A 12,069-nucleotide genomic window follows, 5' to 3' on the forward strand; every position below is an offset into this window, starting at 1 on the left:
GAGGACCCTGGCACTGAACTGAGAGGAGGTCCTCAGAGGCCTCTGCCCACGTTGCTCACACTCCTCCCCGGGGTCCCACTCTTCCAAATGGCTGGAAGTGTGTGTGTGACTTGCTCTCCCCAACAAGAAAACAGAACAGAACATGGCTGTTTCTGCCAAGCGAGTTCTGAATAAGCTGCATTCCATTTCATTAAAACAATTACCTGAGTCCCAGCCAAGAATTACATAAAGCTTCCTCCCAGCGCCACCCCTCCCCCCCCATAAAACACACATCATACTGCTTCTCAAACAGGCAGAGGCAGGCCCTGAGACCTCACTAGGACGACCCTAGGATCACAACCCAGTGGCCAGCCTCTACGTCTTTGCTTGACACCGAAAGACAGATGGGAGGCTCAAAAAGACCTTCGTGAGACACGATCCTCTTATGAGGGCTGACGGGCTGCCCCAAATGCTTCCAGTAGTCACCAGGGCCCTCACAGCCAAGGAGGCCACTGATGCTGGGATCCAGCTATTTCCCCCAAACAGATGGGAAGCCCAGTGGCCTGGCTTGGAGTCAGCACCAACCGAGAAATGAGGGACCTGCAAGTGGGGATTCCAGGCCAGGGAGCTCTGAGCCTAGAGAACTGGACAGCCAGCTCAGAGCTACAAGCAAGAGCCTGGGGCCACTCTGGCCTCTGCTGCCCACAGGCTAATGGCGTTTCTTTGGCCACAGATAAGACGTTCATGATGTGAAACGAATGGCATTTTGTCCCCACCCCCAGGCTCCAGCTGCCCAGAGGCTGCTCTCTGCCTTTTGTAAAGCCTCGCTCTGCATCCCACCCAGGCAACCCCTTCCAAACTCCAGCATCTCTCTTGCCCTGACCCTGGTCCAGTTAATGTCACCACACCCAAAATGACCACCAAGGCTCCCTCCACACTAGGGAGGCTTGCTGTCTCTACCCGGCCCTGTCCTTTTCTCCTCACGGGACCCTGTGCACCCCCATGCCCAGCTGAGAGTCACCAGTCACTACCCACCCAGGCCGGCCTGGCTCCTGGCTCTGCCCACCCAGTCTTTTCACCACCTGCGCAGAGTCACAGGAGGCTGAGAATCACTCAGGTCAACCACAAGTAGACATTTATGAGCACCCTTGACCGAACAGCTCTGAGCCCACTATAGAAAAGCAGGGACTTCTTTTTCCCTCCCAACATTTTATCATGAAAATGTCTAAACATACAGAGAAGCTGAAAGGCCACCACATCAAGCACCCATATACTCAGATTCAGCCATAGTCAATGTCTTACCATTTTGTATAAACACAAGCACAAATTTTTTCTCTCCCCCCCACACATGTATATACAGTGTATACATAGCTCCCTTTTTTTTTACAATATCATTTAAAACTAAGATGCAGACATCATGACATTTCACTCCCAAATACTTCTGCATGCACCTAACAATAACAATGTTCACCCATAAAACCACAGTACCACAATCGTACAAGAAATACGCATTAAAAGGCCATCTTTAAGGGAAAACTTGGCCAGTGGGGCTCTGCCGGGACTGGCCAACCACACATTCTGCCTGTCACTGGCCCAGTATCCAAGGCCTCCCTGAAGAGACCAGCCCTGAGCCCCACTGGTTAGGCAATCAATTTGTTAGTTGGAAGATTTATCTGGATGTGAATGGATGCTTGAGGCCAGATGTGAGGCTTCCAATAAGACTCCAACTGAAAAGGCAAGGGGAGCTGGGAGGCTGTGGAGACTCAGGAAATGATCCCTAGATACCCTTTTTTTTTTTTTCTTTTTTTTTCTTTTCTGGCCGCCCTGCAGCATATGGAGTTTCCAGGCCAGGGATAAGATTCGAGCCACAGTTGTGACCTACACCACAGCTGCAGTAATGCCGGATCCTTTTACCCACTGTATCTGGCCAAGGATCGAACCTGCGCTCTGACACTGCAGACACTCTGCTGACCCCACTGCACCACAGGGGAGACCCCAACACCCTTTTTACTCTGTTGGATTTCTGGAAAACTCAGCTTCCTAATGCTTTCTCTCCCTTCCACAGGACATCCTCAATTCTCCGCCCTAAAAGTTTTTGAAGCCCTCCTCCTTTGGAAATGGGCTGGTTCCAAATGGCAGCAACGTGCAAACACCTGAACAAAGAGAGGAGCGTATAAGGGGTATGGGGCACAGACAGTTTCTGATTCCAACCACAAGGGGTAGAGGAGGGAGCTCAGAGCCTTCCCCAGGGTCTCCTTGGCAGCTGTATTGTAAGCCTGTATCTCTGTATTGAGGCTAACAGGTGACGGGAGAGGTAAAAGGAGAGAGAGGAGTGAGGTCCTCCGCCAAGCATCCCATCCTCATCCTGAGAGTGGCCTCCCTGAGAAAGAACAAAGGGAAGGGAAGAAGCTGCAGAAGATGGGAAAAGGACAAATGTGAGACACTGAACAAAGAATGCAGGGGTGGGAAGGGGGCAGGAAAGACTTTTGTAGCATCCTAGACATGGAAAGCAATTAAACCACAGGCAACCCAGATCCGATTCAGTATCATGAAGAGATGTGTAAAAATGGTTACAAACCCAACCTCCGTTTAATCCCAGCCCTGGATTTAACTCCCAGCCATGCCACTCACTAGTTATAGAACTTAGGCAATTGGGCTCACCCTTTCTGTGCCTCCATTTCATCATCTATAAAATGGGTACAGTAATAATAACAGAACGTGTGCCTCGCAGGGCTAACATGATTCAATGAAACAATGCATGTAAGGAGCACAGCACAGGGCCAGCACATAGTAAGTGCTCAATAAACATTACGGTAGAAGTTCTGTAAACACTCTAAAAAAAGGAAGAGTGTTCTACAGATGGTTGTTATTACTAACGAAAGCACTGAGACTAGGACAACCTAGGGGAGGGCTGGAATGAGAGGGAAGCTGGGAGGAAGTTTTTCAACATCTCTGGCCTGGGAACAAGGTAAAAAGGTCCAAGGGAAGTTTCGGAGGGTCAACTCGATCCATGCATGAATGAATACATGGGGAAGGAGGGCTGGTCAGCACAGCCACAGTAACTCTGTCCTTCCCCTGACCATCCCTGGGGACACTGGAAGAAAGGAATACTGAGATGTGCCCTTGGTGGACCTCACACCCACAGTGGCAGGGCTCTGGTCACCAGCAATGTGAACTTCTCCACACTAAGCTGTGGCTGCCCAAAGGAAGGGCACCTGCTTAAGTATCAGACACACTAGGGTTGAACCCCAGCTCTGCACCTCACTAACACATGGCCCTAGAGCCCTGGCACTGATGCAGAGCACACTAGGAGCACCATCAGTCCACAGGCCGCCTCTGCCACAAGCCCAGCAGCTGGGTGCCCTGACCCTGGCCTAACACACAGAGGCACCACAGATGGGCCAGCCCAAAGTTCAGACTTTCCACAGAAACAGAGAAGCTTCATAGCCCGGAATGCCCCAGGCAACTCCTCTGCCCCCCAGCACTCCCCCCAAAAGACAATGAGGCACTGTTTTCCAGAGGGTCAAGACTGCTGAGAAGTTGAAAGAAGACAGGTCCAGATTCCAGCGGCAACTGGGTATTGCCAACAGCTGGCTGTTCCCCTACAAGGGATGGGAAAGGCCAAGCTATCCAGGCCTGAACTAGACCACCCTTTGCCATCATAGCCTTATAGGATGGCCCCTAGGGTAGAAATTTTAAAAGATACCTAGCAATTACTCAGCAGGCCCATGGCTCATCCTCCTGGTTAATCACTGAGCCCTTACTACCTTATTATGAAGAAGATGACCAGATCTGGAACTGGATCAATCTGGGTTACGATCCCAGCTCCCCCACTGAACTTTCCTGACTCAGATTTCCTCATCTGCAAAGTGGAGATTAAACACCTCCCTCTCAGGACGGCAGGGACGATATCACGGAGCACTGGGTAGGGTGTCTGGCTCCCATCAAGTACGCCTGATGGTTGTTAGCCCCCAGCTGTGCTCAGAGACCCCACCCCCACCCCAAGTGCACGAGGAACGTGGGCAAGGGGAGAGCGAGAAGTCGGCTCAGAAAACATAATCAGAGTGCATTGCAGTGTTGTGGGAACTCTGTCCAGGAAACTCCAGCCAGAACTCGAACAGGGAGAACTCCTGGCCAAACCAGCATCTAAACAGTAATGAGAAAAGCCACCAGCAGCCACCCCGCAGTACAAAGCAGAGAGAACACACAGGGAGGGGCAGGACGCACTGTGTTTATGTTTTTCTGCCCAAAGAGCTATAAATTTGTAACTTATTAAACAGCACATGGTGAGTTTGTCACTAACAGCTACGGGGAGGGGAGAGTTCCCCAATTTTTTTTTTTTTTTTTTTTTGACCAAAAAACGAAGTCACAGCAGAGACTCTGACCCCTCTAGACTTGGCAGAGGGCAGACCATAAAATCCCCTATTTCAGGGACTGAGAGGCCTAGGGCTGAGAGCACTCTCAGGAGAAAAATAAAAACAAGAGGCCTGGCCTTTGTGTCCACCCTAACTAAGGAAAACAGCTGACGGGGAGGGTGCTGAGCAGCCATTCAGACAGCTGATGGGGCCTGAACGCAGAGGCAAATTCCTCTTCCCTCCTGCACGCCCCATTCCTCCCACCCCAGGCCCCGGTCAGCCAGGCGTGGCTGGCCTCCTGGGAGCTTAAGCCAAGGAAGCCAGCAGCCCGGATCCAGACAACTGGGGAGCCCATGGTGGAAGGTAGCAGAAGTTACAGGTGGCAGCCGTCACCCCCATTGTGACCCCTCCTCAGGAAGAAAGGCCTCGTGGTACACAGCTGCAGATCTAGGAGCTAGGGACTGGGCTTCCAGCCATGATTTCGTCACTCTGTGGCTGTGCAGCCTTGGGCAAGTGAATCAGCCTCTCTTAGCCTCATTTTTCTCAATTTGTAAAAGACGGTCATAATGACAGCCGTGACCCTAAATGGGCTCTCAGAAAAGGTTGCTGTGAGGACAGGATGAGCTGAGGTATGGGGAAGTACTCCAGGAACAGCAAATTTAAATTCCTACAATCTGCTCTGCCAGGACACTTTCTTTCCTTTCAGAGACAAACTCACTTTCCTGGCCCTAAATGGAAGGCTGTCAGAGGACAGGAATTCCAGGCTTCAACTACGAACTCTGCAAAGACTTTCTCAGTCCTTCAAACAGCACGGGGACTGTCTGGAAGCAACAGAACCACATCAGCATTTCAGAAACTGTCACTCTGAAAAGGAGGTCGCCCCACTGGGAAACCATGGAGACTTTCAGATCCTGATTTGAAAAATATCCCCCAGCCTCCTTTCAGCTCAGTTATTTTTATGTGAAAAAAATACCTGCCTGGAAGGCATGCCAACTTTGAGTGTGTTCGAAAAATGGGTGCCAAGCCTGACCCAAAGGCAGAACTATGCTTGGCAGCCATCGCACTCTGCAAAACAGGCAGAACCATACACCATCCCCACTCCAGGATCTCAGGGGCCAGGGAGAGGCACCCAGATACCCAAAGGAAGCTTCTGGGAAGCAATCAAATCCCAATCCTCCTCCCTTTCCCCTTGGAAGTTCAGTGCCTACAAATAGCCAGTCTTAATATAGTGCCCTGTGCGCTTGGGGAAGCCCATCAGTCCTGTCTGATGAATCCACTCCTCAGAGCCCGGGACAGAGAAAGCATCAGTGGTCACACAAGCCACTCACAGTCCATGGAGGGAAGACAAGGCTCCTACAGAGAAGCAACTCCCCCTCCTCTCAACTCCCAGGCTCAGAGGCCCTCCAGTTACAGACTTTGTGAAGGAGGGAGAGTGAATTCTCCCACCCCAAGTTCCACGCCACTCAAGGCCTTCCTAGAACCCTGGCAACAAGCCCCCTGGGTTGGCTGAGTGTCCCCCAGTCCCAGGAGATACCTTTCCCTGTCCTAACATCAGATCGAGACTAGACTGAAGGGAGGAGTGTGGGCGCTCCAGTAACATGAAAACAGTATAAACTCTGTTCTGGGCATCGTGTCCTCCTTACCTGTGTGCCTCCTGCAAGTTCTGATTCTGGGGGGGGAGGGTAGAGGAACCCCACTAGTATGGACAAGTTCAGAGAGGACCATACCTCAAGGGCCCACTTCCCACCTCATTCCCCTGGCATTTCACCGGAGTCTGAGAGTCAGAGGAGAGTCATGTCTCCCCAGCTTACTTTTCTAGGATTAGGCTGGTCTGTGATATGCAAGGGGAGGGGCTGGTCCACAGAGTGGCCAGGGCTGGCAGGGAAATTAAATGGGAAGTTAGTGGGGCGGATGGGAAACTTGTCTTTGTGGGGATGGGGTTATTGGAGCCTCATTCAGAACTCGTGAATCTGATCTATGAAATGAAGGGGTCGTTCGGAAAGGCTATGCCTAAAGTGGGGTGTGCGCGACGAGGGTGGTCCTCAGAGGGGGTGGAAGCAGGTCCTGGAATTGAGGGCCCATCCTGTGAGATTAGGCAGCTGATCCCCAAGTTGGGTGTTCCATTTGTGCGATGGGGGTGGGGGAGCAGTCTGTGAAGTGAGGGTCCCATAGCTGGGAAGATGGTCACATCACGCAGTGGGGGGCCCGTCCCTGAGGCAGACACGGAGGGTCCTTGACCTGCAAGCTCGTCCCTGGGGTTGCTCTGGGAAATGGGGCTGGATCCCCGAGGTTGGGGGTCCGGAGGTGGGGCTGTACTCGCGGCTGGGGGCTGGGAGCTGAGAGGACGGCGGCGAGGCTGGCCTGGCCCAGGACTCAGGCCCAGCCGGGGATCCAGACCCCGCAGGGCTCCGGCCAGCCGGAACCAGAACCAAGACCCGGGCCGCGGGAGGTGGGATTCCGCCCGCCACTCGCTCGCTCGCGCCCGCCCGGCCCGGGGCCGCGCGCCCTTTGCTGTCTCCTCCCTCGGCCTCCGCTCACTCACCGAGGTCGTCCATGGCGTGGCCGCAGGCGCCGGGAACCGGCTCCGCGTCGCGCTTACTGCCCGTCCCAGGGCCGCTCCTTTCCGCCGTGCAACTTTTCCGCCGCGAGCCTCGGCCCGGAACGGAACGCGCCGCCGCCGCGCGTGCCCGCGCCCGCCGCGCGCCCCGCCCCGGCCGCCCCCGCGAGCACGCGCGCCCCGCCCCCGCTGTCCCGCCGCGCGAATCGCCCGTGGTCGCCCCCGCGAGCATGCCGGTCCCGCCCCGCGCGCACGCTGGCCCCGCCCCCGTCGCTGGCCCTCGAGCGCGCGCCTAGCCCGGACTGTGGGCTCCACTGGGCGGGGCGGCGGCGCCCTCTCGCGGCAGAGCCGGAGGGTGGGAGATTCCCAGGCCTGGCCCTCTGTCAGTCTTTCTGTCAGTCTCAGTCACATGCCTGACTGTCTGGCTGAGAGATCCACCTGCCTGTCTTGACATCTCACAGTCTGACCTGTGTCTGTCCATCCACCAATCACTCGCTCATCGTATGTCTGTCCATTGGAAAGTCAGATTCGTCCGCCTATGTCCCAGTAAGTCACCTCCCGAGAGGATCCTTAATCAGTGCCAGGAGAAACTGGAATATTTGGAGGACCTTTCCGGGGGTCGCCCTCTGGATCAATGGCATTGCAGCTCGCAGTCCAGCCTTTGGGGACAGACTCAATTCTTTTGCGGTTGGATATCTCTTAATCCTCTACATATCCTCCCTCCCTGGAGAAAGACTTTTCCAAAACTCCACAAGGAGCAGAAGGGACCCCATCTTAGACATTAAAGAAAAGCTACGGAGAAGTATCCAGTGCTGGGCACAGTTTCCTGAAACATCCCACTGCCACCCCAGACCCTAGAAGGGCTCTGCTCCCACAGACTCAGAAATTGGGTAATAACAACAGCTGCCATTTATTGAGGCCCAGATACTATATTATTATTATTATTATTTTGTCTTTTGTCTTTTTGAGGGCCACATCCGCGGCATATGGAGGTTCCCAGGCTAGGGGTCTAATCGGAGCTGTAACCGCCAGCCTACACCACAGCCACAATGCCAGATCCCAGCTGTGTCTGCAACCTACACCACAGTTCACAGCAATCCCGGATCCTTAACCCACTGAGCAGGGCCAGGGATTGAACCCACAACCTCATGGTTCCTAGTCGGATTCGTTAACCACTGCGCCACGACAGGAACTTCCAGATACTATATTAAATTAATTCTCATAGAGATGGTTGTTAGTATCAGCACTTCCACACACTTTGGATGGGACAATAATAGTTTGTTGATTTTAGGTAAAAGTGCTCTGTAAGCACAGCTTCAGGCTCCCCTTCCCACAAGAATCCAGCCCTCCAGACCCTCTGTGTCAGGTCAGGTCTTCTAGGAAGCAGATGCTGAGATAGAGCTGGAGTAATGCCTGTGAAAGAGAAAGAAGAAAAAGCAAGACAGACAAAGAGGGACTCAGATCTAACAAAGAGGAGCCAACCCAGAGTTTCCCTGTGGCACAGAGTTAAGATCCAGCCTTGCCACAGTTGTGAAGCAGGCTGCAGCTGCAGCACATGTTCGATCCCTGGCCCAGGGACTTCTACATGCCATGGGTTTGGCCAAAGAAAAAAAGGAGGAGCCAACCCAACTGGGAACCTGGAATAAAGATTCATTCATTAGAGGAGTCCCATTGGACAGAAATGTCCAGGAGGCCCCAGTTCCCCTATCATGTTCCATTTCAGCTGGAAATGTCCAGGAAACATGTGGCCTTGCCCTGAAGGCCCTGCATCTGGATGTTGTCATTTCTTGAGCTGGATGACAAGCTCAAGAACCAAGTGGCTTTCTTCTCTGGGTGCTATATCCTCCTATATTAAAATTCAAGGGCTAAGACTGCTTTCCAACTAAGCAGTCACTCTTGCATCCCTTTCCAACACCTTTCATGTACTCCCGTGTTGTAGCCGTGTCTCACTGGTGCAGTTTACATTTATTGGTAGGATTATTTGGTAAATGTCTCTTTCCCTTTAAGACCAAAAGGTCATGGGGCAGGAACCATGTCCACGTCTGCTCACCACATATCCATATTTAGTATGTGTGTAGCATATAGTAAGCATTCAATGTATATTTGCTGAATGGCTGGCAGGTGTTGTGCCCGACCCTTGGAAAAAAGCAAACCGTAGTCCCTTTCCTCAGAAAGTTCACAGATTAATAGAGGAAACAGAAGATTAATATAGTGAGATCACTCATTCATTCATTCAGTGATAAGCCATTAACGGCACTCCTTCTGTACAGGTTCTGTGCTGCTCTGCGGCTGGAGATTAAATGATGACTGATATGGTAGAAGTTCCTGCTGTGATGCAACAGGATTCAGTGGCATCTCTCGCACAGTGGGACACAGGTTTGATGCCCAGCCTGGTCCACTGGGTTAAGGATCCAGTGTTGCCACAACTCTGATGTAGGTCACAACTGTGGCTTGGATCTGATCCCCGGCCTGGGAACTCCATATGCCACAGGGCAGCCAAAAAAAGAGAAAAAAAGGGGGGGTGGGAACTGATATGATGCCTGCCTTTGGGGGATTTATAGTCCAAAACTGCAGGCAGAAGAGCAAGCAGGTCCATAGGAAGGATGAATAGCCTCACACCATTCCCAGCTCCCTGGAACAGTATATGCAAAGGCCTTTAGGCAAGACAGAGACCATGGTGCATTGGAAGATCTAGAAGGAAATTTCAGTAAGGGATACAAGGTAAGGAATGATAATGGGGGAACAGAGGGGTCAGCAGGGGCACCTATCCTGCTGGGCTAAAGCTGGGAGAAATATAAAGAAGAATCCACAATTAGTCAAATTCACATTAAGTCCTGGGGTTTTGGGGTGAACACTATGCTAAAACTGTAAAAGAGGATATTACAATGGAGAAGTAATGTCATACGTCCTCTAGAGGAGGTCAATGAGTTCCCATCAGAACAGCAGTAACAATTATGAGAGGATTATCAATGTAATGAACAGGCTGTGGGCTGAATGCTTTCCATGCTTTTTTTCTTTTTCTTTTTCTTTTTAGAGCCGCACCCGCGGCCTGTGGAGGTTCCCAGGCTAGGGGTCGAATCAAAGCTACAGCAACTTCAGAGCCAAGCCATGTCTGCGACCTACACCACAGCCACAGCAATGCAGGATCAGAGCTGCATCTGGGACCCACACCACAGCTCATTACAATGCCAGATCCTTAACCCACTAAGCGAGGCCAGGGATTGAACCCACAACCTCATGGTTCCTAGTCAGATTTGTTTCCACTGTGCTACAAAGAGAACTCCTTCATCTTCTTCTTCTTTTTTTTTTTTTTTTTTTTTTTTTGGCAATGTCTGCAGCATGTGGAAGTTCTCAGGCCAGGGATCAAATCCGAGCCACGGCAGCTACCTAAGCTGCTGCAATGACAATGCCGGATTCTTAACCAGTCACAGAGGATGACTCTCATTTCCTCTAAGAGGCCACATTCTCCTGGCTCCAGATCCCTGCAAGTACTGTTTCCCTGGCTGAAATGCATCCTGTCCTCTTTCTCTTGGTTAACTCCTGACCTCCATCAAACATTGCCTCCTCCAGGAAGCCTTTCCTGACAACCACCCTGGCTTGGATAATTGATCCCATGACCCCCACCAAAGCATTTAACTCTGTATCAAGCACCATAGGAAGCACTTTTCCTATATTATCTCCTTTAATATTCACAAAATCTCTAGAGCCAGTGGCACGTTGGAATCATCTGGGAAGCTTTATTTATTTATTTTGCCCAGAACAAATGCTCAGAAATTGATTAAAAAAATTTTTTTTTCTTTTTAGGGCTGCACCTGCAGCATGTGGAAGGTCCCAAGTTAGGCGCTGAATCGGAGCTACAGCTGCCGGCCTAGGCCACAGCCACAGCAACATGGGATCTGAGCCGCGTCTGCAACCTGCCCCACAGCTCATGGCAACGCTGGATCCTTAACCCACTGAGTGAGGCCAGGGATCGAACCCACATCTTCATGAATTCTAGTCAGATTCGGATTCGTTTCTGTTGAGCCACGACAGGAACTCCAGGAATTCTGATTTAATCGGCCCAGAATGCAGCCTGGGCACTATTGCCCAGGCGATTTTTAGTGCTCAGCCAGGGTGGAGACCCACTGGCTTCTGAGACACCACAGCCACAGAAACACAGCATCCAACCCACATCTGTGACCTACACCACAGCTCAACTCAGGGCAAAGCCAGATCCTTAACCCACTGAGCGAACTCTCTGGAACATGCATCCTTATGGATATTACTTGATTTTCTAACCCGCTGAGCCACAACGGGAACTCTCTGGCCTCTGTGACAGATGTGATGATCCTGACACTCCTTTTACATCCAGGGAAACAAAGGCACAGAGCAATTAGGTAAGTGGCCTAAGGTCACGAAGCTGGCGAATAGTGGAGGGAGGATTTGAACCCAGAAAGTATGGCTGTCACAGGAAAACAATCAATTGGTCTCAGTTAAGTTCCCCAGCAGTGGGGAGCTATGAGCCAGCTCTCTTCTGAGACAGACACCATGGGCCCCTCGGGCATGAGATATTTTTAACCTAGAGAAGCAAGCGATTCTTGCAGACTGCCTGCAGTGACTTGAACACTGGGTGATTGTTTGGGGGCTGGTGGACCCTTTCCCTGCTGAGAGACTCCTCAGAGTCGGCTTTTCCGTCCCCTGGAGCCAGGAGGTGCTGGCTGACTCAAGCGACAGGGTGGGAGGGGGTCAGGGGGGCTGGCTCCATCTGGAACTGATGTTTGCAAGGATATTTCCATACATGGTGGAAGGGGAGAGGGTCAGGATTACCTCACCCAACCCAGCCCCTTCTCCCTGCTCGCTGCCTGGAAAGGAGCTGGAGAACAAACAAGTGTTGGAACCGGGTATGAATTCACCCTCCCCCCTCTTCCCCTCCCTAACCCAGAAGAGTCCTGTGAAAGCGGCAGAGCACGTCCAAATATACACATCAACCATTCTCCAGTCGCTCTCCTTGTGGCTTTGTGGGAGAATACATTGGTTCAAGTCTCAGGGTACCCAGCTTGGGGCACATCTTAAAATGCAAAATATGAATGGCTTTTGTGCAAGCAATCTCACCTACAGAAAGTCCCCCTAGAAATAGCCCACTATGGACCAAACTCCCTTAAAAACACCCCACGGGTAGGCAAAAATGCACATCCAAGG

At 51.9% G+C, this 12,069-nt stretch overlaps 1 protein-coding gene across 6 annotated transcripts in view; it reads right to left on the reverse strand.

Annotated features, from left to right (window-relative positions):
* PXN (paxillin) overlaps nucleotides 1-7,048 on the reverse strand; it is a 50,892-nt gene extending 43,844 nt beyond the window's left edge. For 3 of the 6 annotated variants that reach the window (XM_021073142.1, XM_021073136.1, XM_021073135.1), the window contains exon 1: nucleotides 6,877-7,040. In XM_021073142.1, the coding sequence (XP_020928801.1) occupies nucleotides 6,877-6,889 (13 nt within the window). In that variant the 5' untranslated portion in view covers nucleotides 6,890-7,040. Of the gene's footprint in view, nucleotides 1-6,876 lie in introns of all 6 variants that reach the window. The other 3 variants (XM_021073143.1, XM_021073140.1, XM_021073141.1) reach the window with 3 other exon arrangements.

Source organism: Sus scrofa, chromosome 14, assembly GCF_000003025.6.
Source record: "Sus scrofa isolate TJ Tabasco breed Duroc chromosome 14, Sscrofa11.1, whole genome shotgun sequence".
Taxonomy (NCBI): domain Eukaryota; kingdom Metazoa; phylum Chordata; class Mammalia; order Artiodactyla; family Suidae; genus Sus; species Sus scrofa.